This window comes from Dipodomys merriami, unplaced genomic scaffold, assembly GCF_024711535.1.
Source record: "Dipodomys merriami isolate MVZ:Mamm:240054 unplaced genomic scaffold, mDipMer1.0.p SCAF_48, whole genome shotgun sequence".
Lineage (NCBI taxonomy): Eukaryota > Metazoa > Chordata > Mammalia > Rodentia > Heteromyidae > Dipodomys > Dipodomys merriami.
This window is the reverse complement of record NW_027206046.1, coordinates 1,963,109-1,988,737: the sequence shown is the minus strand read 5'-3', so window position 1 is coordinate 1,988,737 and position 25,629 is coordinate 1,963,109. Positions and strand designations below refer to the sequence as shown.

Genomic DNA, 25,629 nt, shown 5'->3' with positions numbered 1-25,629 from the left:
TGTATTATCACCATGATTATGTATGTGGTCATTAAAAAATGACTGTGGTGCTTAAAGTCAAATCAAATGCGTAGACTTGTTTTTTGTAAAGACCAATGTATAATCACCTAACAGAAGCATGATTGATTATACATTTTTCTCATTAATTGGTGAGTGGGCTTATGTAGAGCAGTTAAGTCAGATACCACTCAAGTCAGATGAATTGCACGTATCAATAATCATTTTCATACCTATTTATAAACCTGTAAATTTTCCAACAGAATGCCAAAACACTACTTGAACCTCACAATGTAAATAAATAGCTTGTCTACCAGGGCTTTGCAAAGAGGCCAAGCTAGCTTGAAGTGATTTCCAACTTTGTAGTCCCAGTTAACTCAGGAGGCTGAGATAGGAGGTTCATTTAAACACAGGAGTTTGAGAACAGCCTGGGTAACACAGTGAGACCCTGTCTTTTTTAAACAACAGGCTAAACACAGTAACGGGGGGCAGGAGGAGGGGGGAGGAGATGACTAACCAAAAAAGCTTGGGAGCTCCTAAAGTATGTATTTAGCTACTTTGTTCTTTCTGAGAAAGCTTAATGTCATTAATAAATGATATCATACTTAAAAGCATGGGTTTGGAAATTGAGAATGCTTGGTTTAAATATAGCTCTATTATACACATGAAAACAAGATAAAATTACCTACCTCTCAGATCCTCAGTATCTTCAATGATATAGAAATATAATAGTACCTATTCTCAAAGGACTTTTGAGAAAATTATATAAGAAAATACACTGGCTTCAGTGTATAAAAATCTATGTTGGAAATGATCTGTACAACTTGGGGGGATGGGAGGTAGTGAAAGAAGGAGAAAAATGAGGGGCAGGGGGTCGACAAGAAATGTACTCACTACCTTACTTAACTATAACGACTCTATGTATCACCTTGACATAAAAAATCATGGCCTAGAAAGGTGGTTCAGTGGTAGAGTGCTTGCCTAGCATGTGTGAGGCCTGGGTTCGATTCTTCAGGATCACATAAACAGAAAAAGCTGGAAGTGGTGCTGTGGCTCAAGTGGTAGAGCACTAGACTTGAGCTGAAGAACTGAGGGACAGTGCCTAGGTCCAGAGTTCAAGCCCCACAACCCCCACCCCCAAAATCATATTATTATTATTAGTGGTTTTTTTTCTGCTGATCCTGGGGCTTGAATTCTGGTCCTAGGCTCTGTCCCTGAACTTCTTTTGCTCAAGGCTAGTATTCTACCACTTGAACCAAAGCACTGGTTCTGGCTTTTTCTGAGTAGTTTATTGGAAATAAGAGTCTTAAGGACTTTCCTGCCTGGGCTGGCTTCAAACTGAGATTCTCAGATCTCAGCCTCCTTAGTACCTAGGATTACAGGCGTGAGTCACCAGTGTCTGGCTTATTATTGTTATTATTATCGTTATTACTACTTCCATGAGAAAAGTATCAATGTATATTTTATATTAGATAAAACATTAAAGAAACAGTTTTCTAATAAAGAAATATGGCTTAATATTAATATAATAAAAAACAATAAAAAATACTTTGAAAAGCTACACTGTACTACATAAACATTATGCTGAGTTACCTATATCAATGTTTTCTCTTCCCAGCGCCACCAGTGAGAGAAATAGTATTTCTCGGTATAAGCTCCTAGGAAGGAAAGACACAGAGAAAATGTAAGAATCAATAGGCTTGATTCTCTACACCAAGTTTATGCCGATTTAAACATGAAGTACACTAAAAATGACTATGTAACAAAACAAAACTATTTAGAGAACAATATATTTACTTAAAAGAGAATAACTTACCTCTGTCTTTTAAAATGCGGACACTTACTCAGTGTCTCTAGAATCTGACTCATTGGTCCATAGACATCATTCATTTTAATGCTTTTAACCATACTTTTCAGTAATTCCTGGTTAAATGAGTTATCATTTTTTTGCAACAAATGTACCATTGGATACTTTTGGGCTGTAAAAGAACAAGAGAGCAGATGAAGGAAAAGAGAAATAAATAGCAACCCAAAGTTACAAAGCACTGAAAATAAATTAAGGAAATACACAAAGAAATACAAAACTAAGAGTTAAGCAAAGAAAAAAACAGACAACCAATGATAAAAATAAACCTAAAGCTTTTTATGGGCTCAGACAATAACTAAAAACATTTTTCATTAATACAGTGCCTCAAGTAAATTCTACATTAGCAGCCAGGATGGAAACAAAAATACATAAGAAAGAAGAAACTGGGACAAGCGATGCATTGAAAGCAGAATTATACAAAACACAGCTAGCCCCACTAGCACAAACACAGCACCCCTCACAACCAAATTAAAGCAAAACACCAAAAAACTTGACTTCTATAGAAGTAGCATTAAAAAAAAAATCAAACTGAACACTCACTCTCAAACAAAAGAGTACGATTTTGACCTGAAAGACAAAATAGTACAGTGAAGTAGTTATACATGAGTTGAGGCTATTTAAAGCGAGTAGAGGTCAGTCTTGTATGAATAAGCTTCTGCTGGCACTTACTGTGGGCATTCCACAGGATGTATAAGGGCTGTCCTGGATCCTGGTGTAATTTCATGTTGTCCCATAACATTTGTATTAAAACATATTTGCTATCTTCTGACATACAGTGGCGGGGAATCTGGGTTGAGAGTAAAAAGCATTCGTTAATGGTCATTATATAATAATTTGTTATAAATATTTTATAGAATCTTCATAAAAATATTTTTGGGAGCCAGGAGCCAGTGATTCAAGCCTGTAATCCTGGCTACTCTGGAGGCTGAAACCTACAGATCACAGTTTAAAGCTAGCTTGGGCAGAGAAGTCCATGAAAGTCTTATCTCTGATTAACTACCAAAAAGCTGGAAGTACAGCTGTGGCTCAAGTGGTAAAGAACTAGCCTTTAGCAAAAAAGCTCAGGGACTGTACCCAGGCTCTAGTTTATGGTCCAGAACTGGCACATGTAAAATATTGTTTTTAGGATGTAAATGTACAGAAGAGAAAACAACAACAGGAAATGACTAGTTGTATGCATCTGGTATCTACTAGAGTTAGAAGCTGAGCTGAGAAGCTAATGATCCCTAAAGTAACAAACTTCTCACTCAAAGTATTTAACTTGAATAAGAAAGAATCTTAACCCTGATTCAGAGTCCATAGAAAGAATCCAAGCATCCTATTTTTCCCCAAACCTAAGACCTTGATTTTTGGTGGTAACGGGATTTGAACTCAGGGCGTCTTATTTGCTAGGCAAGTGCTCTCCCACCTGAGCCATGTCCCCCATGCATAGCATTGTCTTTTAATTTTATTTTCATACCTTTGAATACTTGTTACAGTGCTCAGAAGAAAGAATCAATCCTGGTAAGTTACTTGGAAGGTCAAGACGCCTAAAATACCACACCAAATTCCAAAAAACAATTGGATGATGATCCACAAAGTCAGCCACTGTTATTGCATGGTCACCTTCATTTTCCAACAAGCTCTCAAGTTCCTTCCAAACAACTAGTGGACTAAGATATGGAACTGTGACAGGATCTGGACTTGGAAGGTGCCATTCTAACCCTAAAGAATCCTGCTGAATAAACAAAGATAGAAATGAGAAAGATAAGAATGATATTAAATTATTTTAAAAATATTTCTGTGAATAATTTCCTCTAAGTGGAAAGGTAATATAATTGTCATATCTTCATGATAATTATAAAATTGACTTTTCTAGGGCTTCTCAGGACAAGGGGAATAACATTATGCGAATGTTTAAAATTTAAAAAAACATCGTAATACATACTGTAGCCCCTTGTAAAGTAGCTGGCAGGCTGCCTGTGGGAACCAGTTTCTGTCCTCCGGAATCCTCTTTATCCAAGTGGCTGTAAGTACTAATGCTCCTGGCCATTGGGAATAGTGGACATTTTGACACAGCTGTTTTTGATCTATTGGTGGGAATCTGAATACTTTGGGTACAGGGATTTTCCTGCAGTTTAGATTTACTTGGGCATTGAAAAAAGAAAAAAGCACAGCACTTTATTTGATCTAGAAGAACCATGTTTTGGATACAGCAGAATAAATCAAAAGAAATATGTTATTCAGACTTCAGTCTACAAATTATCCATCCATCCATCCATCCATCCATCCATCCATCCATCCATCCATCCATCCATCTGAACTCAGGGTCTCAGGCTTGCCAGGAAGCTTACCACTGAGCTATGCCTTCAAACTATTTTTGTGATAGTTATTTTTGAGATAAGGTCTTTCTTCCTGCCTTGAAACATTCTTAAGACTGAAATCTGCCTACTTCAGTTTTCCTATTGTAGCTAGCATAACATCATGTCAGTTACAGGTTCAAGAGGACCTTTGGTGAATTTTTCTGCTTGGACTAGTCTCAAACTGTGATCCTCTCAATGTTAATCTCACAGGTAGCTAGGAGTATAGGTGTGAACCTATTTTAGGATATAAGTGACATAATACAATAAATTTCAGAATAAAATTTGAGGCACTTTTTTTTGGTTGGAGATCTCAGTTTCCCGAGTAGATAGTATTACAGGCATGAGCCCCTGAAGCTGGCTAGTAAAGAACTTGAATACAGTACTACCTTCCCTTATGGATACAAAGTAAATGGACACATGCTTCTTTAGGAGTCATGAGTAAGTGAAAGACAAAGACAAGGCTACAAAAGATCTATGATGAAAGAAGTGCAGATTCTTGTTTTACTATGAAGGTATTTAGGATTAAACAGGCCACATGGGCATTTCTTTCTGCAATATAGCTACCAATATAGCCTAGTCTGTGCAGTTGTATGTGGCTGATCTGGCATTTAAATATAGGTTATTGGGATGAGGCTCACTTTGTGTTTTAGTTTAATTTTACAGTTTTAATATTAGCTATAAATGTTCTATTCTTTCTTTTTTGTTAGGTGTGGGGCTTGAACTTAGAGCTTAGTTATAAACTCAGTGCTTGATAAACATTATCATATGTGTGTATGTGTGTGTGTCCTAAACTCTGGAAGCTCATGAAGCATAACATATCAATACTTAATATTTAAATTTTAAGCTATTAGAGTTTTTAACACTATTTTAATAATATAATAAATTTTATTTTTCAGAGATATTAATTAATCATTCAAGACAGAGTCTCACTATATAGCCCTTGGCTGACCTTGAACTCACAACCCTTCTATCTCTGTCTTTCTCTACCCAGTGCTAAGATGATAGGCATAGATACTTTTCACAGAAATTTAAATCTTGAAATGGGCAGCTGGTTTTCTGCTACCATAACTAAAACATGCTCAATGTTAAAAATAATTCTCTAAAATCATATTTACCTGTTTAGATCAAATTTTCCTTGAACAGAGATAGCAGATGTATCAAGACCAGAGGCTGATGTTGAAATGCAAGACTGCCTTGTCTGACTTGAAAAGGAGGATGGAAAGTGCACAGTTTCTGTAGATGGCGCTGACTTCAAAAAATATCTAGAACGTCAACCAAAGGAGCTTTCTGAATAACTCATTCTAGAGGACATGATCCTTAAACAGAAAGGGAAAAAAAAAGTACATATGCTTACCTTCCAGGTCGTCTTAAGTCTCTTATTTCAATATTGAGAAAGGGTAAGAAAAGATTGCCACAGAATGGGCAGGTAGTATTGAGGTTTGAATCATCCGCTGTCCATCCAGCCATGATTTCCTCATCATGGACAAGACAATCACATGTTCTACACCGAGAACAGCTAGAGATGAGAACCTAGGGGAGAAGATGGCACTTTATAAAGCAAGCTGGCTAGTGCATAATGTGGCTTTAAAGCCAATATAATTAACCTCCTGGCAGGATTGGAACTCAGAAGGCTTCAAACACTACAAATAGAAATTAAACTATATTTGGTGTAATATATAATATGCTCATCTTCAACTATTTCAGGTAAATTTATCCCAAAATTCTGCCTGAGAAACTTGCCCTAACTGATTATTTTCTATTATAATCACTATAAAATTTGATATGATTTTATTAGTGATACATCAATACATAAAACACACAAAAGGTATTTGCAACTGTAGATTGATAACTATACCTAAAGTGCAGGCATCAGACTAATGCTCATCCACGAGGTCTTACTGCTTTTGCTAAGTAAAGTAACTAAAGATTTAGAAATTTGTAATTTAACATTGCTGTAACATCCCGCTGTGCAATCCATGTACTTTTACAACAGTACTGGATTAGTAATTAAACAGAACAAGCCTAGTTTGTCACTATAGACAGTTTAAGGAACATTGCTGTAAATTGCTGTCATTATATTAACAAAATACAGAAATTCCTAAAGTTACAGAATATTTGTAAGCTGCAATATTTATTTTCCAACTATATGCAAATCTACTTATGTAACTAGCATAAAATAGCAACCACATTTACAAATATACTTGCAATCAATTTTTACAGAAAAATTTTGAAGTCTGAAACAAAAACTTTTTTATTATAAGAAAATGGGATGTGCCCTAGCCATAAAAGAAATGCAAATCAAAACAACATTGAGATATCACCTCACCCCAGTTAGAACGGCAAAAATCAAGAACTCTAACAACAACAGATGCTGGAGGGGATGTGGACAGAAAGGAACCTTACTTCATTGTTGGTGGGAATGTAAACTTGTTCAACCACTTTGGAAAGCAGTATGGAGGTTCCTCAAAAGACTTCACATAGATCTCCCCTATGACCCAGCAATCCCACTTTTGGGCATTTACCCAAATGTTTACAAACAAGACCACACTAAAGCTACCAGCACAACAATGTTTATTGCAGCATTATTTACCATAGCTAAGATATGGAACCAACCCAGATGCCCCTCAGTAGATGAATGGATCAAGAAAATGTGGTATATATACACAATGGAATTCTATGCCTCCATCAGAAAGAATGACATTGACCCATTTGTTAGGAAATGAAAAAACTTGGAAAAAATTATATTAAGTGAAGTAAGCCAGGCCCAAAGAAACATAGGTCCCATAGTTTCCCTTATTTGCAATATCTAGTATATGTATGAGTCAAGCGGAAAAGGTCAGATAATGTGAGGTCAGGAAAATGAACCCTTAGATATGTATTTTAATGTTTTTTTCTTTCATGCATGTGTTTCTAACACATTTATTAGATTATCTCTTTGTTGCTTTGTATGTCCCTCCCCCACAGTATAACCCCTGCTTTCACTATATTTGATGTCAGTATAACTTGTGGAGGAAATGGGGAAAAACCAGTTGTTTAAGGATCAGGTGGACCTGTTGCAACAATGAGAAGTACAAGTTGTCATGTCCAAAACGAGCTTTACAACGTCGGTGGGGGGGGGGGGGTAAAGGGGGGAAGGAGAAGGATTGGGATTGGGGGGGATGGGGGAGGCTGGGAAGGGATGTGAAGGGTAAACCAAAGGAGGAGGGTGCAATGCTTGGTAAGAAATGTACGCATTATCCTGCCCATGTAATTGTAACCCCTCTGTACAGTATGTTCACAAATAAAATTAAATTAAATTAAAAAAAAAAAGAAAATGGGATGTGGGAGCATATTCTGCAGAAATTGAAGACTGAAAACCCAAAGTGGGCACCCTAAACCAGAATTGCTTCCCATACCCTTGTCAAAATTCTCTTGCACAGCAAAATTGGTTGCTCAGGTTGTGAAGTATACTAATATAGATGCTGAAAATGAACATGCTTTTGTATGTTAATAAATTTCAAAGCAAGCATGGAAGTGTTCTAATAAAGTAGCATGACTTCAATAATCTGAAATAATAGGTATGTCAAAATTGGATTTTAATTTCATTCAGATGAGATATACATTCTAAAGTTTCAGATGCTACACTTTTCTTTCTGTGTTGGTACTGGGGTTTAAACTTTGCCTGGGCGTTGTATGTGAGCTTTTTTGCTCTATCACTGGAATCAAAGTCCACTTGCAACTTTTTGGTGGTTAATCGGAGATAAAGAGTTTCACAGACTTTCTTGCCTGGGCTGGCTTTGATCCACAATCCTAAAATATCAGCCTCCTGAGTAACTAGGATTACAGGCATGAAACACTGGTGCCCAGCTACATATTAACTTTTGTTAAGTCTTCCAGGGGCCATCAATACTTAAGAAATGTAAAATTTATCAAGTAGTACACAATGACACTCTTTTGAGTAAAGCTGTACCTCCATTGCATAGTTCTGGAAGATATTAGTATTACTGGTATTGAGGGAAGATGCCACTTCTGATTTCCCAGGCAAAGCGAACTTTGACAGCGACCCTGTTGATTATTAAAAACAAAAACAAAGAGCAACAGTATTAAAATTAATGAGAAACAATATAAGAATCTTCCAATTTCATTAATTCTGATGTTAGCCTGTTCTATTTAAAATGTTAAAGGTAATTTAGAAAAACAAAAATAATAAAAAGGTCTTCTTCAATGCAAAAATGGTGTAAATTACCAGTTCACTAGCAATAGAAAGGAATACATGTAAGTTCAACACCATATTTCCAACTTCACTTTTTTTTTTTTTTTTTTTTTTTTTGGTCATGAGGCTTGAACTCTGGGACTGGGCACTATCCCTCAGCTCTTCAGCAAGCACTCTACCACTTGAGCCACAGCGCCACTTCGGGTCTTCTGAGTGGTTTACTGGAGATAAGAGTCTCCGTTTCTTGCCCCGGCTGGCTTTAAGGCTGGCTTTAAACCCAGATCTTCAGATCTCAGCCTCCTAAGTAGCTAGGATTACAGGTGTGAGCCACCAACGCCTGGCTTTCACTTTTTTAAAAAACAGAAATACAAACAAAATCTAAACACTTCAATATATTCCTCACCTATCAGATGGCAAAAATCCACAAGTTTGCCAACATATTTCACTGAGAAGGTGTGTGGGGGGGGGGGGGATAGTTATTCTACACACTGTCAATGAGAATGCAAAGCAGTATACACCGGTAGAAGAGAATTTTGCAACATCACTTCAAGGATGAAATCTGGAAATATTTTCTTCATACATTGGCAAAAATGTAATATGACATGAATTATAGTCTGCCAAAGACTTCAGACTTAATGTCTACTAGCAGAGAAGTGGCTAAAGGACAATATGATAGAAGCACACATGATGAACCATGGGGCTGTAAGGATGAATGAGAGACATGGCTGTGTGATATATGAATGGCTTTCAGGATATTGTTAAGGAAGGAACTGTTAAGGAATGAGTGGGAAAGGATTTATAGCTTGCTATCTTTTGAGATTTAAATAATAAGGGTACATATAAATATTTATACTTACACTTTAAGAAAAGCAACTATGGAAAGATGAACCAAAAATAATAAGCATGGTTACATCTCTAGGGACAGGAAAAAAGGACCGTGTGAAGGGGTGGGAAACGGGAGCTAGACTTCTCTCAGAATGCCTTAGCCTTTACCATTTTTCTTTGAAGCTAAGCAAATCCTTTACAAAATTGAAAACTTAAGATTATAAAGAAAGAAAGAAAGTAAAAGTACTACAAATCTATGTAGTATGACAGAACTATCTGGACAAACCTTCTAAGGAGGCAGAACTTTCCAGGCTCATCCGGCTGACATCAATTCCCTTGGTCCCTGAAGTGGCACTACTCTCTTGGGAGGAAGTGGCACCTTCCAATTCATGGCAGACATCTTCATCTGTCAGAGAGGTAGATTCAGAATCCTGGGCTCCCACTGAAGAAAGACTGGTACGATCAGAACTTTGATCCTAAGGACATAATTATAAGCTTAATTTCCTTCACAGTTAAGATTAATTATTTAAGAAGTTAGTTTTAAGGAAGTGTTAATATCTATCCCCTAACCACCCAGATGGTCAGTTAAACCAACATCACAACTTCTGGAGATAAATCAATTTGACAAAAGGTATACTCATCTGGATAAAAATGCTGGTGATTAATTTTTAAGATACATATAATTGCTTCTAGCAATTATATATCTACTAGTAAGGAACCATGCTGACTTTCAATTTTTTTAATTTATTTTTAATTTCCCTCCTGTACACCTCAGTATAAGATGATACCATTAGAATTACATATTATTATTTTTTTAAAGCACTTAGTTTTAAAGACACAGCTCTAGTCTTCAATTTTGAAAACATTAAACAAAATTTTTTTGTTATACCAAGAATATATTTACAAAATACTTATAATTTCATGGACCAGATGATACAACTTGTTTTTTCTAATTGTGTATGCATATTGTTATTTTAATCACTAAAGGATTTTTTCCGTTTTTTATCTTTCAGTAGTTGTACAAAGGAGTTGTACAACTTGATCGATGTCACCTCTTTCAACACTCAACAAAGGACTTTAATATTTTTGTGTAGTCAACTTTTTTCATCCAGGTTTGTATCTTTATACTCCAATATGGAAACATATATATATATATATATATATATATATATATATATAATTATTTCAAAGCCATTTGAATTATCAGGTGATCTAGATAATCTGTTTCCACTATTTGTTTTTATTTTTCTTGTATTAGTCGTGGTTCTGTTTTTTGTTTTGCATTCCTGGAGCTTGAACTCAAGGCCTGGGCACTGTCCCTCAGCTTCTTTTGCTCAAGGCTAGCATTCCACCACTTGATCCACAGCACCACTTCTGGCTTTTCTGTTTATGTGGTATTGAGGAATAGGCTTCATGAATGTTAGGCAAGCACTGTTCCACTAAGCCACATTCCCAGCCCCATTGTTCTGTTACTTGCAATGGCTATTTTAAACTGAACAGCAGATACTGTATACACAAAATTATAAAGATTCCTTCAGAAATGGTGAACTCTTTCCTCTGTCAGATAAAGAATGATTATGTTAATCTAATCACAGACTGAACCAAGTCTAGGTTACAGTGTTGGTTAGGCTTGTCTATCTGTGGTTTGCCAATGCTCCTACGGCGTAGCTCTTCTTTAGCAGTTCTCTGTTGACTAACAGGTGCTTTTTATACTTCCCTAGACTCATGCTCTTAGGAGGTATGTGGGCCTACCATACATTAGTCCATCCTAACCAGAAGGAGATACCATGTAATTGGTGAGTTTTGAAGGCATACTGGACATTCTCTGGGAAAAAATTGTATTTTTCAGGAAACACTGAAACTAAAATTAGTATTTCCATGTAATACAGATACTTTAGGTATCTGTAAGGAGAGAATGATTAAAGCTGACATATCTACTAGTAATAGATTTTCAGTGGTAGAGAATATATGAAAGAACAAGTAGGAAAAACTAACAGTTTACCTTTGATGACATGGCATACATGGTGAATCTTGAGTACCATCTACTTGCTTTCTCTGCAACTCCTTTTCCAGCAGTGAACATACTGTGCCTTAAAACATCTAGCTTAGGTACTAGCAGTGTATCCAAGTTAAATGAAGGTGATGAATGGGTTAATATTTCTTGAGATTCTTCCCTAAATGGGCAAGTATGGGAGAAGGCTGGAGAAGACCAGAGTCTGTCCCTTGGTCTCTCCTCACTTTTGGTATAACTTTTAGATTTGGTAAGTCTCACTGGCCTAGGAGAATTAGGAGGCAGGCTCGATCTTCTACAGGCCTTGACCAATGTTGGACTTTTCTTATTGGCTAATTTATCATCACATGCTGGCTGCAGATCAATACTTGGTGTACGACTTGCCAAAGGACTGCTCATGTTATTCATATACATCTCAATTTCTTCAGCTAAGTCACGCTTGGCTGATGGTGTGGAAATGCTTTTGCTGTCATCTTCATCTTCTTCGTCTTCTTTTTGTTGCTGTTCAGTCTCAGCAACCAAAAGAGAGAGGGGATCAAACCCTGTTGCAACGTCAATTTTCTCAAAAGGTTTTACTGAAAAGCTGCTGTTCATACACTGCACTGTCTTAAGATGTTGTGCAGCTGTGTACCCCACTTTTGATCTATCTATTTCATTGTCTATATCTTCTAAGTCAAAAATAACAGGAGAATCTACTTTATCTGCCAAACAAGTTGAACCATCAAAAGGTGTATCATCGTCACTGGATTCTTTTTCTACACTGTCTCTTTTTGACTGTAATAGTGGCCTTCCAATATCAAGACTATTTGGTCTTGTACTTTTGGAGATAACGTTTGAAAGAATTTTTGCATCTGCACCTAATTTTTCAACTATATCTCCAGGGTTTGTTTCCTTGTTAATTCTATTTAGCATAAGACCCATCAGCACCCCTCCACTAAGATTACGGTTTCTATTTCCCCAGGACATTTGTTGCTGCAAATTAGGTTCATTGTCACTTTTATGTCTCTTCCTGAAGCATCTACTTTGAACATTTCCTGGGTCATTTGTATCCTCGAGAGATGACATTAGGAGCAGCTCAGGTGTGCTTTCTGAAAAACAAGAAAAGTACTTTTAAACAAGAAAATGTAATGTGTAAACATAGCCCTCTTAACTATTTAAAATTGTAGTAATAAAAATGACAATAGCAGGCACTCACTAAGTTTGACTTGTCAGATACTATTTCAGCAATTTACTTATAATATCTAACATAAACAGTCCAACATTTATAGGTTGGAAAAACACTGAGAGATTAAATAAAGCTGACTATCAAGACTACATCACAGATTGGCAAATTTCATCACACATCAAACTTCACACCTCAGCCCAAAACTGGCCTGAGGCCTGTATTAGTACAGTTTTAAGCAGTTTTTATATTTATAAAGAGGTATGCAAACCATGCACAAATAAACAGGTAACAGAGACTACATATGGCCTGAGAGACCAAAAATATTTGTAGGGCCTTTTATAAAAAGTTTATATGACCCTAATTATGTACATGCTATTTTATTGTGGGTCCAGGGCAGCCTGGGTAAATATGTTTATGAAACTCCATCTCAACAGAAAAGGCTGGATGTGCTGGGCACCAGTGGCTCATGCTTGTAATCCTAGCTACTCAAGAGGCTGAGATCTGAGGATCACAATTCAAAGCCAGCCTGGGCAGGAAAGTCTGTGAGACTCTTATCTCCAATTAACCACCAGAAAACTGGAAGTGCTGTGGCTCAAGTGGTAGAGTGCTAGCCTTGAGCTGAAGAACACAGGGACAGCACCCAGGCCCAGAGTTCAAGCCCCACAACCAACCACAAAAAAAAAAAAGGCTGGATGTGGTAGAGTATGCCTGTCATCCTAGCTATAACAGGAAGCATAAACAGGAAAATCACAGTCCAAGCCAGCCCAGGCAAAGAACAAGACCTTATTTCAAAAATAACCAGAGTCAAAAGGGCTGCAGACATGGCTTAAGTGGTAGAGCACCTGCCTAGCAAGCATGAAGCTTGAGCTCAAACCCCAGTACCACAAAAAAAAATTACTAGTTATATAGATACAATTCATTCTGAACATCAAAAATGTATGCTATTTAATTTACCTGTGCTTTCTCCAGATATTTTATCAGCATTGTTCTTACTTGTACCACTGAGGCGAACTATACTGGAAGAACTTTGATAACTGAGTGTAGGAAGGCAGTCAGCGCTTCCTTTTGCACTCTCATTCTCTGACACTATAAAGATGAAAATGAAAATGTTAATAAGACCTATAACATTCTAGGAGGCATAAAGAGAGGCAGCTTTTAATCCTACATATTTCTTTTCCCTCCATTTATGAGAAAACTTTTATTAGTTCATAATAAACAACATAACCCATTTTAATCACCCAGAAAAACTGTAGTTAAGAGCTGGGTAGTAGTGGCTCACGCTTATAATCCTAGCTACTCACGAGGCTGAGATCTGAGGATTGTGGTTTGAACCAACCCAGCAGAAAAGTTCCCAATTCTTATTAACCACTAAAAAACCATTAAGTGGCACTGTGGCTCAAAGTGGTAGAGCACTAGCCTTGAGAAAAAGAGCTCAGGGACAGTGTCCAGGTCCTGAATTCAAGCCCCACGACTGACAAAAACAACAACAAAAAATATCTGAAGTTAAGGAATGTGTCTTATGTACTAGGGGTTAGTCAGCAGGAACAACATAGAGTAATTATAATAGTCTGACCTCCCTAGAGCTAACAAAACCAATTCTGCACTACAGTCTTATGTATTTCTAACTGAAAACTGGTGATAAGACCATAGTAAAGATTTCTCTGTTTCTCAACCACAAGTAAGTTATTCCACTTATTTGAGGCTTCTAAGCAAGGATCAAGTTGTTACTTTTTGTTGGTAGCTTATACCTATAATCCTAGCTACTCAATATGTTGGAATCTGAAAATCTTGGTCTGAAGCCATCCTGGGAAGACATATCTGAGAGACTCTTATTTCTAATTAACTAGCAAAAGAGCCAAAGTGGAGACATGGCTCATGTAAGCAAAAAAGCCAAGCAAGAACATATGGCATGGAATTTAATCTCTAATATTGGTACAAAAAAAATACTAAGTGTTGGCCAAATTAGGTTCATGCACCAATTTTATATATGGTTGTGAATGAGAGTTTCTAGTGGGGAATACACACACACATACCACACATACACACACACACACACACACACACACACGCACACACACACACACGCACACACACACGCACGCATGCACGCACACGCGCGCGCAGTCCATTAAGAAAGTTTAATCTTGGGCTGGGAATATGGCTTAGTGGCAGAGTGCTTGCCTAACATGCATGAAGTCCTGGGTTCAACTCCTCAATAACACATACACAGAAAAAGCCAGAAGTCGTGCTATGGCTCAAGTGGTGGAGTGCTAGCCTTGAACAAAAAGAAGCTCAGGGACAGTGCTCAGGCCCTGAGTTCAAGCCCCAAGACTGGCAAAAAAAAAGAGAGAAATGTTTAATCTCAATAAATATTATTAAATAACAAACAAAAATCTTGTTTCAAGAAATATACATTTCTACTATAATAAGAATATTCTTTAAGATTAATAACATTCACTCTAATAGCACTTGTTTGGAGAGTACTTTGTCACAGAGATAACACAATTTATACATGAAGTATTTTGGTGAAAGTATTGGGTACTGAAGAAGGTTTGCAATGGCAGGAAAGAGGAAATGAGATGAAAATGGAGAGTACTTGTATACTGAAAGTCACTTCTATTTTCTGAGTGTAAGTTCACAACTGCATATAGAACCAGCTTAAACAGTACCTACTGGAACTAGAATCACTCTCTTTTTTATATTTTTCTTCCTGAGTATCCTCAATAGATGTATCCCCTCTTCTTACTTCATCCTGAGATAGTGAATTATATCCCAGATCCGACTGACCACCTGTGGGAAAAAAAGAAACAAAATTCTGGGTTGGTTACCAAAAACTTCTTTAATTAGAACAACTAGAATTAGGAGCAATATATAAGAATTATTTACAGAATTTTTTCTTATAACTTCTATTGAAAGCATTATTTTCTTAATTATCTATTTTCTATCTCCATTAATGTAATTAAGAGATGATCTCACATTGTTTACTTTTGGCCTCACACCACAGCCCAAAGTAACATTCACACTAGTGTGTAGGCACCGAAAGATATAAATTAGATATTCTGTATACAAGTCCATTACTTTTTTAGACATAAGTCTGCATTCTAAGCAATGGAGAAATCTTCAGAGAATTTATAACAGAACATTCACACACTAGATACCAGTGTCTTACGGTTTTCTAAAAGTTGATCTGAATAATTATAGACTTGTACACAAGAACACACAGAAATGAGGAAAAAAAACCTAATGTTGAAGTTCCTAGTAAGAAAAGACAAAAGTTAGCCAGGTGCCAGTTGTTCATGTCTCTAACCCCAGCTACTCAGGAGGCTAAGATTTAGAGGATCATGGGTTCAATGCCCAACTGGGCAGAAAAGTCCATCAGACTCAATTTCTAAAACAGTCAGTAAAAAGCGGGACTAAAGAAAGATATGGCTCAAGCTGTACAGTCCCCATGAAGCAAACCTGAGGCCTTGAAGTTTAAACCCTTTTTCCAGCCTGCCTCCCAAAAAATAGACTATCTCTTTTAGTAATTGTTTCCACTAGATTAGTATCAGAAGGTAAGATTCTAAACTTTAGGAGACTTGTGATGTTAAGTAATCCATTTAACCATTTTTGTTTGGATTTCAACAGAGTTGTAAAACACAAGGTTGTCATGAGAGGCTAAAATTAAAATAGTTCTATAAACTTGTTAGAAAAGTCTAAAGAAATTATATTAACACCACCAAGTATTTCCTTTGTTATAGTTTTGAGTTTGTATTTTTTTAATCAAACTCTCAGTTCCTATTACCATAGAAGTGGTAATCGAGAAATGTGAAGATAATCTTGAAGAAATTTATGCTTTCATTAAGTTCTTCACTGTTTTAAGCTGGCCTTTCTTAAAAGCCACAGTGAAATATAAGATGTCCTTTTCACAGTTAAAAACAATGCCTAAGGAAGATGACTATGACTGATGAAGTTCACACTGCAGGATATGAAACCAGCTAAGGAAGGATTACTGTATTATGTTTCAAGACAATCAGCTTACTTTTTTTTTTTAAGTCAGTCAAAAGGCCTGAACTCTGGGCCTGGGTGCTGTCCCTCAGCTCTTCAGCTCAAGGCTAGCGCTCTACCACTTGAGCCACAGTGCCACTTCCAGCTTTTTCTGCTTATGTGGTGCTGAGGAATCAAACCCAGGGCCTCATGCATGCAAGGCAAGCACTCCACCACTGAGCCACCTTCCCAGCTCTCACCTTACATTTATTAATCTTCAAGTAGATATAAAAGGAAACAAACCTAAATAACACTGCCATTTGCAGAGATAAGAATCTTCATGTTTTTATAGTAATGCTTCAGTTTTGAAAGTTTCGGTCCACCAAATTCATGTTTAAACGGCATTAAAAATTTGTATGTATTTTAAATGTTATGGAGTTAAAATTGTGTAATTTAACTATGTCAGTTTTAATAGAAAAAGCTTTTACACAAATTTTTGTATTTTCGTGACACTAATGCCACTTATAGTGCCGTTTATAATGCTATGTTTTTCTACACTTAAAATTATTTGGTAGACTGTGTGCCAGTGGCTCATGCCTGTAATCCTTGCTAGCTACTCATGAGGCTGAGATCTAAGGATCATAGTTCAACACCAGCCTGGCAGGAAAGTCTATGAGATTCTTATCTCTAATAAACTACTTTTAAAGTCAGAAGTAGAGTGCTAGCCTTGAGCACAAAAGCTCAAGGACAGTGCCCTGATTCTGAGTTCAAACCCCAGGACTGGGGCACATACACACAGACATACACAGTTATTTGGGAAAACAAAAAAATCATTATAAATTTTTTATTTTGAAATAATTAAAGCTGGGCACCAGTGGCTCACGCTTATAATCCTAGCTACTCCAGAAGGTGAGATCTGAAGATTGTGGTTCCAAGCCAGCACTAGCAGGAAAGTCCATGAGACCCTTATCTCCAATTAATCACAGAAAAAGCTGGAAGTGGTGCTGTGGCTCAAGCAGTAAGGTGTTAGCCTTGAGTAAAAAGGAGCTCAGGGACAGCGCCCAAGCCCAGAGTTAGACCCTAGGACAGGCAAAATAAAAATAAAAAAAATTAAAATTCAGAAGAAGTTGAACAAATAGTACAGTACAGGGAAAGAGTTCCTGGGGTGCCTTTTTTCTTTTTTTTGTTGGTCATGGGCCTTGAACTCTGGGCCTGAGCACTGTCCCTTAGCTCTTCAGCTCAAGGTTAGCGCTCTACCACTTGAGCTACAGCACCACTTCCGGTTTTCTAATGGAGAGAAGAGTTTCACGGACTTTCCTGCCCCGGCTGGCTTTGAACCACGATCCTCAGATCTCAGCCTCCTGAGTAGCTAGGATTACACACGTGAGCCACCAGCGCCTGGCCCCTTTACCTCATTTCTTCCAGTGACAACCTATATACTTAGTAGCATTATGCTAAAACCACAAAACTGACCCAAGAATACTACTACTAACTCAGGAAAAATATGTTTTGTTTTAAAATATTATTAAAATATTTTCATAATTAGGGCTGGGAATATGCCTTAGTGGTAGAGTCCTTGACTAGTATGCATGAAGCCCTGCGTTCGATTCCTCAGTACCACATAAACAGAAAAAGCCAGAAGTGGCACTGGCTCAGGTGGTAGAGTGCTAGCCATGAGCTGGGGTAGGATTGGGGTGGTGGTGGGTATGGGTGGGTGGGGGGTGGGGGGGAAGAAGCTCCGGGACAGTGCCCAGTCCCTTAGTTCAAACTCTAGGACTGGCATAAAAATATTTTCATAATCACAATAAATATATTCAGGAAAGTGACATGGCAAGGGGCTTAGTGCCAGAGCCCTTGCATAGTATATGTGAGTCCTTGGATTTGATGCTTACCACGACAAAGAAAGAAGGGGGGGGGGGGGGGAAGCAGGAAGGAAGAGAGAAAGAAAAAAAGAAGAAATAGAAAAGAACAAACTAAAAAAGAAAGAAAGCATACCAGAAGAGATCTGTAGCTATCAGAGTTAAGTGGATAATTACTGACTACTCAATATTCAAATAAAAATACTTTATAACCTGTCAAATAAAGAATGAAAAAAACTGCATGCAGCTGGCTGGGTGCTAGTGTCTCACGCCTATAATCCTAGCTACTCAGAAGGCTGAGCAGTTTGAAGACAGCTTGGGACAGAAAAGTCCATGAGACTCTTATCTCCAAAGCTGCACTGTGGCTCAAGTGGTAGAATGCTAGCTTTGGAGCAAAAGTAGTGCAGGGACAACACCCAGGCCCAGAGTTCAATCCCTAGGACTGTCAAAAAAAACAAAACAAAAAAACTGCATACAGCTGTTAAGTTCATCATCCACTAGACACTAGGTTGAAAGCTTTACAAATTGTGGGTGGGAATGGGAGGGAAAAACTATACAACTTGTGTGTGGGACTGATGGGAGAAAGCAAGGGAAGAGGTGACATTGTCCAAAAATAAATATACTTTTTACCTGATTTATGTAACTGTAATCCTTTTGTATATTATCCTTATAATAATAAAAATAAGCTAAAATAAATCATTACCAAATCGAGTACCTAACACAAAACTAAAAGGTGATAGCTAAACATATCACTAAAATGAAAAAGTTTTAAAATGCATGCTATACAAGACACTATGTTGAAAATGAACTTTACAGCTTTGGAGGGATGGGCAGGGATGAGTTGGGGAGATGGGGAGGGAAGGATTGGTAGGGAAAAAACAAAGGAGGGGGTAACTACTCAAAAGGAAATGTACTCATTATCTTACTCACATAACTGTAACCCCTTTGTACAGTATCTTTACAATAAAAAATATATATTAAAAAAATTCAGGCTAGCTGCTGGGTGCCGGCGGCTCACACCTGTAATCCTAGCTACTCAGGAGGCTGAGATCTGAGGATCAAGGTTCAAAGCCAGCCTGGACAGAAAAGTCCCTGTGAGACTCTTATCTTCAGTTACTCATCCAAAAACTGGAAGTGGAACTGTGGCTCAAGTGGTGGAGCGTTAGCCTTGAGTACAAAGAGGCTCAAGGACAGCGCCCAGACCCTGAGGTTCAAGCCCCACAACTGACAAAAAGAAAAGAAAAAAAAGCAGGCTAGAAAATCTAGTTTGTAAAATGCACCATAATAAGTATATATGTAAGTACACACAAGCCTGTACTAGATCTATCATCAATAGCATTTACTCTTATTAAACCTGTATTAAAAGGTTCCTCCTTCCTCGTGTGTGTTCCATGGCCACTATCCACACTGCCATGACTGACAGCATCTGGGTTACTGCTTAAGAACAAAATTTGATAGCATTTTACTGCTCATGGAGATTCCAAAGACACACATTGGAATTTATTGTTCAAGCTAATAATCTAGTAATGTAAAATGAAAAATGCCACACAATCAGAAAATACAACTATAACAAAGAAACACTAGAACAAGACACCAAAGTTGGTAACAACTGAAAAACAAGTGACTATTCTATTTTAAATGAGAAGAACATTCTAATACAAGCTGAGCTTCCTTCATATAAAAATCGGAAATCTGGTCCTGGCACTGGTGGCTCACACCCGTAATCCTAGCTACTCAGAAGGCTGAGATCTGAGGATCACTGTTCAAAGCCAGCCCATGCAGGAAAGTCTGTAAGACCCTTATCTCCAATTAACCAACAGAAAACCAAAAGTGGTACTGTGGCTCAAGTGGTAATACGCTATCCTTGAGCTGAAGAGCTCAGGGACAGTGCCCAGGCCCAGAGTTCAAGCCCCATCTGAACATTTTAAGTGACAATATGACATCACAAGTGGAAAATCTGATTTATGAAATAATTAACATATAGGCATAATAAACACATGGTATAAAATGCCTATAGCTTATCTATGTGTATCAGACATATATGAAACATAAATGAATTCTGGGTTTAGACCTCCAATATCATTTACAAATGTACAAATATTTCAATCTCTCCCACCAAATTCTATATACTAAAACCACCTATGGTCCTTCGGAGTGCAGATAAGAGATAGCCAATTTGTATTAAAATTGCTTAATGAAAATAAACCCAGAAAATATTCAATTATTTTTAAGGTATTTAAAATCTCCAAAAATATTAAATGTGACCAGTCCATTAATTTTGAAGGAACAGTGAAACCTTAAAAACCTTTAGTTACCTGAGAGAATTATTTGTGATGAGTGTGCATGTTTCTTTAAAGCTCTTTTGAATTGTGCTACTCCTAAAACAACATTTCTTAATTTTGTCCACAGAAAGTAGCCACTATGACTTCTTGAAGGCCAGGTACTTTCCAAAACAGCCTATTCATTCAATAAAATAAAATAATTAGTAGAATTATTTTTTACAACGAACATACAGCTTCAGAATGAAGCTAGAAAATCAGAGCAGGTCATATAATGTCAAAGCAAGCAAAAAAAAAAAGCTTAGTTTACAAAACATATTTTAATACTCTAAAGTAAAGCCCAAATAGTCCCTGCATTAATGATTTCTTCCATTAAGATTGTCTAGTGACTGAAATAGTACTTTCTCCATTATATCAGAAAATTACCTTATTGTAATAACCATAAGTGATCGCATTGGGGTCAATACCAGCTTTCTGCATTTCAAAAAGCACTCGAACTGCAAGTACTGGCTGGTCATACTGTCCACAAAGCTGCATAAGGATGCGGTAGCACACCTGCAACACAGGTGAAAAGTGTACAAAAGCAAAAACATCCAGCTTATATAAGTCTAGAATTAAATACTTTAGAAAATAAGTACTACCTCATCAGGTGGGTCCATTTTCTTCAACTGCATTTTTTTGAGCACATCATATGCAGTTTTCAGAGCCCTGACTTTGGAATGACATACTTTCACATAAGCTGGGAGACAAATAAACCATAGTCCATAGCAGTGACGCAAGAGGCACCTAGACCACATCTGCGGGATAGAAGAATACTTCTTGGCAATTTTGTGGGCTGATTTAATTTCCTAGAAAAAAATGCAAGAATCTCATTAATAAATTCACACACGTAGGCATCTTTACTTTTATTGTTGTTGTTGTTAGTCATGAGGCTTGAACTCTAGGCCTGGGTGCTGTCCCTGAACTCAAGACTAGTACACTCTACCACTTGAGCCATAGCACCACTGCTGGTTTTCTGGTGTTTTTTTGGAGATAAGAGTCTCATGGACTTTCGTGCCCAGGCTGGCTCTGAATAATGATCCTTAGATCTCAGCTTCCTGAGCAGCTAGGATTATAGGCATGAGCCACTGGTGCCCAGCTTAGGCATCCTTACTTAACTGAAATTTGAACAAGGTCATGTGCTTTTAAAATGATTCCATAACAAAATATGATACAATTAATGCATTTTTAAGTTCCTTTTGGAATCTGCATTATACAATATTAAAGTTCTAGGACAAGATAACTAGGCTAATTCCTTAAGTTAGATTACTATAAACTATTTTCAGAGTGTATAAGGAACCTAATAATTTGTACTATTATAATTACCTCTAAGCTAGTAAAGGGCATTAAAAGAAAATGAGTGTCAAATTTACTTTTTGCTTTAATATTTGATTACATAGAGAGTGTAAAAATTTTAAGTACCTGTTTTGTTCTTCTGAACATAGGAGAAGGGCTGCTAGGACTACTTGATTTTGAAGGCAATTTCTTCTTTCGTGTTTGTAGAAATCCTTCAGGTCTGTCAAACAAATTGTTCCTAAGAACTGGAAATCCATTATAGCTATTTTAGAAAAGAAAAAAAATTACATAGATGTGATTATAGCAGTTAGAGCTAAAAAACTGTGACTAATAACAAAATTCAACTTTCTATATCAAACTATGTTACATATTTGATAAATATTGACACTGTTTTGTTCTTACTATATTTTATTGAGTGATTGCAGTACAAGAGATAGAAGCCAGGGCCTTCCATATGTAAAGCAAGTGGTCTACCACTAAGCAACATCTCCAACTTTGTTTTTTGTTGAGACATAGTCTTGCTATGTAGCTCAGGCTGGAACTCATGATCCTCCTGCCTCAGGTTCCCCAGTGCTAGGACTATAAACATAGAACACGATGACTAGCCCTTACCATAGTATTTAGAAATGGAATAGCCAAAGCCCAGTGCCGGTGGCTCACGTCTATAATCCTAGCTACTCAGGAGGCTGAGATCTGAGGATCATGGTTCAAAGCCAGCCCGGGCAGTAAAGTCTGTGAAACTCTTATCTCCAATAAAAACCACCAGAAAAATAGAAATGGCCTATAGCTCAAGTGGTAGAGTGCTCGCCTTGAGCTGAGGAGCTGAGGGACAGCGCCCAGGCCCAGAGTTCAAGCTCCACGACCGACAAAAAAAAAAAACCAAACTCAATGGGGGGGGGGCAGGGAAAATACATTTAAAGGTATTTGATATTAAACTTCAAAATAAAAAAAAGTTTGTATTCATGTAAGCATAGCAAAGATATTAGAAAATATCACTGCTGGCAAAGGGCCTCATAAATAGTTACTGTTTCAAACAGGACAGATACCGCATATGGATTTAGGTTCTTTTGAAGATGCAACAATATATAGCCTTAGATATAAAATGAGAATGAGTGGCTCTCAAAGGAAATGGGCCTAATGAAGGAGTTAGAGAGCAAGGTGTTCTGGGCATTTAAGTAGCAGCAAGGAAAGAGACATACTAAAAATGGAAATCACCGAGCAACAAACTTAGCTTCTCTTATATTATATGAAAGCTGTATAGTTTTAATTAATTAAAAAGAGACAAGTATAATAACAGTGGATAGTGATATTGGTTATATATTATGACAGGCAAATTTGGTAGCGTAAGAAAATATTACTGGAGGGGCTGGGACGGTGGCTCAGTGGTAGAGTGTTTGCCTTGCATGCATGAGGCCCTGGTTTCAATTCCTCAGCACCACATAAGCAAAAAAAGCCAGAAATGGAGCTGTGGCTCAAGTGGTAGAGCGCTAGCCTTGAGCTGAAGAGCCCAGGGACAGCACTGAGGCCCAAAGTTCAGACCCCACAACTGGCAAAAAAAAAAAAAAAAAAAAAAGAAAAGATTACTGGATATTGAGTAGGAATAAGAACAGCATGTCTCTTTAAAAAGGTCACTATACATAGTGTGGTATACAATACATTTGTCTTCTGGAAATGCTTCATCATTATACACATACAATGTAAGAATATGAGTCATTTCTTATTGAGCATACCACCATGCTCATTAAAGACATGTCAGCTGGTTATAGAATTTCAGTGGGGGTATGATTACGCCAAAATTATCTGATAGTATTGAGAGAAAAAAAATTACTTAGAATCTTTGAAAACTTGGAACTTTTGTGTCAGGAGTGGTGAAACATGCCTCTAATACCAGCCCTCAGGAGCCTATGATTGGAGGATCATGAGTTCAAGATCAGCCTGGGTTTCATAGGGAGACTGTCACAAACAAATCCTCTGGAATTCTTTGAGCTAATTTTCTTATTTTTAAAGGGCTAACTCTAAATGTAAACTCTAAATTAAAAAGTTCATTATCAAACCACAGAAAGTAAAACAAAACTATATTAATCAAATATCTAAAGACTTTGTGTGAACTACAAAAAAGACCAAATAAGCAAAACCATGCTTTGAGAACAAAAGATAAAATTAAAAGAAATATTGTAAGTATCTTTGACAAAGATCTCCTTTAAAAAAGTAATATTGGGGAAGTGGCGCTGTAGCTCAAGTGGTAGAGCGCTCGCCTTGAGCTGAAGAGTTGAGGGACAGCGCCCAGGCCCAGAGTTCAAGCCCCGTGACTAACAAAAAAAAAAAAAGTAATATTGGGCGGGGGGGGGGGGGGGGAATGGGAGGGCAGGGATGGGAAGGGGAAACAAAGGACAAAGGAGGAGGCAACAATGCTTGATAAGAAATGTACTCATTACCTTGCTGATGTAATTGTAAACCCTCTGTATGGTATTTTCACAATAAAAAAACTTATTAAAAAAATAAAAAAGTAATATTAAAATGTCACCAATGGGGCTGGGAAGGTAGCTCAGTGGTAGAGTGCTTGCCTTGCATGCATGAGGTTCTGGGTTCGATTTCTCAGCACCACATAAGCAGAAAAAGCCAGAAGTGGTGCTATGGCTCAATTGGTAGAGTGCTAGCTTTCAGCCCAGGCTCAGAGTTCAGGCCCCACAACCGACCAAAAAAAAAAAAAAGAGTCACCAATGGATTAAAAGTCAGGGCAGAAGTTAGGTATCCCCTGTATTAAACAATAGTCAAAAACTTCTACCACACTATTTCTTTCTTAAATTAAGGTATTTAATCCTAGTTATAAATGAGGATACCTTGAAAAACCTCATTTTTCACTGAAAATAAACTATGACTCATTACATTTATATAGATGTAAAATAGCTGTAGAACCTTTAAAGTAAGAAAGAATTATTGGAGAATAAAAATAATTTAGAATAAAAAAGGAAATGCTATTTTAGGTAAAAATGACTATCATTTTAGGTAAAAAAAACTATCAGAAATGAAATAATAAATCCATCTCAATCAAAGCCCTTATTCTCCTGTGCTCGGGACTTTGCTCTTTTCCCCGCTGGACTTAAAGGCAAAGGCAATGTATGCCAAACACTTAGGAGTATCTGATAGAATTCCTAAATTAGAGGCTCTAGAAATGTGGCTTAGTAGTGGAGTGCTTGCCTAGAATGCATGAAGCCCTGGGTTCGATTCCTCAGCACTACATAAACAGAAAACCTGGAAGTAGCACTGTACTAACCTTGAGCAAAAGAAGCTCAAAGACAGTTCAAGCCCAGGACTGGCCAAAAAACAAAAAATCCCTAAATTAGCTGGGGCATGGCTCAAGCATTAGGGAACCTACCTAGCAAGCAAGAAGCGCTAAATTCAAACCTGGTACTGCCAAAAAAAAAAAATCAAAATTAAAAATGATCAATTTTAGCCATTCTGAATTTTTATGACTTAAAAACTCAGAAATGATAGCTTAAAATTGTTGTAATACAAATCAAGACCACAAATACTATCCTAAACTAGATTTATCACTCTTATAAATCAAAGTTACATTGATCACTGTGTGAATGAAAAGAAGGGCTGCAGGAAGGAAAGAAGTCAGTAGGGAGAAACAAGGTCAAAATTCTATAATAAAATTTCTCATTTGAATGGAGTGAAGGAACCTAATAATGCAATCAACACTTATAAAGATATTTATAATAGTTATAATTGGAGAGCTGCCCAAGTCTATGCTACGCAAAGTTAGTATTTTTTTCTGTTTATACCTC

At 37.2% G+C, this 25,629-nt stretch overlaps 1 protein-coding gene across 5 annotated transcripts in view; it reads right to left on the bottom strand.

Annotated features, from left to right (window-relative positions):
- The window catches only part of Dennd4a (DENN domain containing 4A), a 115,602-nt gene that overhangs the window by 8,217 nt on the left and 81,756 nt on the right, over nucleotides 1–25,629 (bottom strand). For 2 of the 5 annotated variants that reach the window (XM_069995104.1, XM_069995105.1), the window contains 17 exons: nucleotides 21,965–22,100; nucleotides 21,145–21,351; nucleotides 20,930–21,058; nucleotides 20,540–20,681; nucleotides 15,073–15,189; nucleotides 13,354–13,485; nucleotides 11,226–12,322; nucleotides 9,510–9,699; nucleotides 8,156–8,250; nucleotides 5,561–5,736; nucleotides 5,322–5,468; nucleotides 3,792–3,990; nucleotides 3,324–3,581; nucleotides 2,534–2,651; nucleotides 2,405–2,431; nucleotides 1,814–1,976; nucleotides 1,591–1,655 (listed from right to left, as the gene is read on the bottom strand). In XM_069995104.1, coding sequence (XP_069851205.1) covers nucleotides 1,591–1,655; nucleotides 1,814–1,976; nucleotides 2,405–2,431; nucleotides 2,534–2,651; nucleotides 3,324–3,581; nucleotides 3,792–3,990; nucleotides 5,322–5,468; nucleotides 5,561–5,736; nucleotides 8,156–8,250; nucleotides 9,510–9,699; nucleotides 11,226–12,322; nucleotides 13,354–13,485; nucleotides 15,073–15,189; nucleotides 20,540–20,681; nucleotides 20,930–21,058; nucleotides 21,145–21,351; nucleotides 21,965–22,100 — 3,398 coding nt within the window. The remainder of the gene's footprint in view (nucleotides 1–1,590; nucleotides 1,656–1,813; nucleotides 1,977–2,404; nucleotides 2,432–2,533; nucleotides 2,652–3,323; nucleotides 3,582–3,791; nucleotides 3,991–5,321; nucleotides 5,469–5,560; nucleotides 5,737–8,155; nucleotides 8,251–9,509; nucleotides 9,700–11,225; nucleotides 12,323–13,353; nucleotides 13,486–15,072; nucleotides 15,190–20,539; nucleotides 20,682–20,929; nucleotides 21,059–21,144; nucleotides 21,352–21,964; nucleotides 22,101–25,629) is intronic. The other 3 variants (XM_069995106.1, XM_069995107.1, XM_069995108.1) reach the window with 3 other exon arrangements.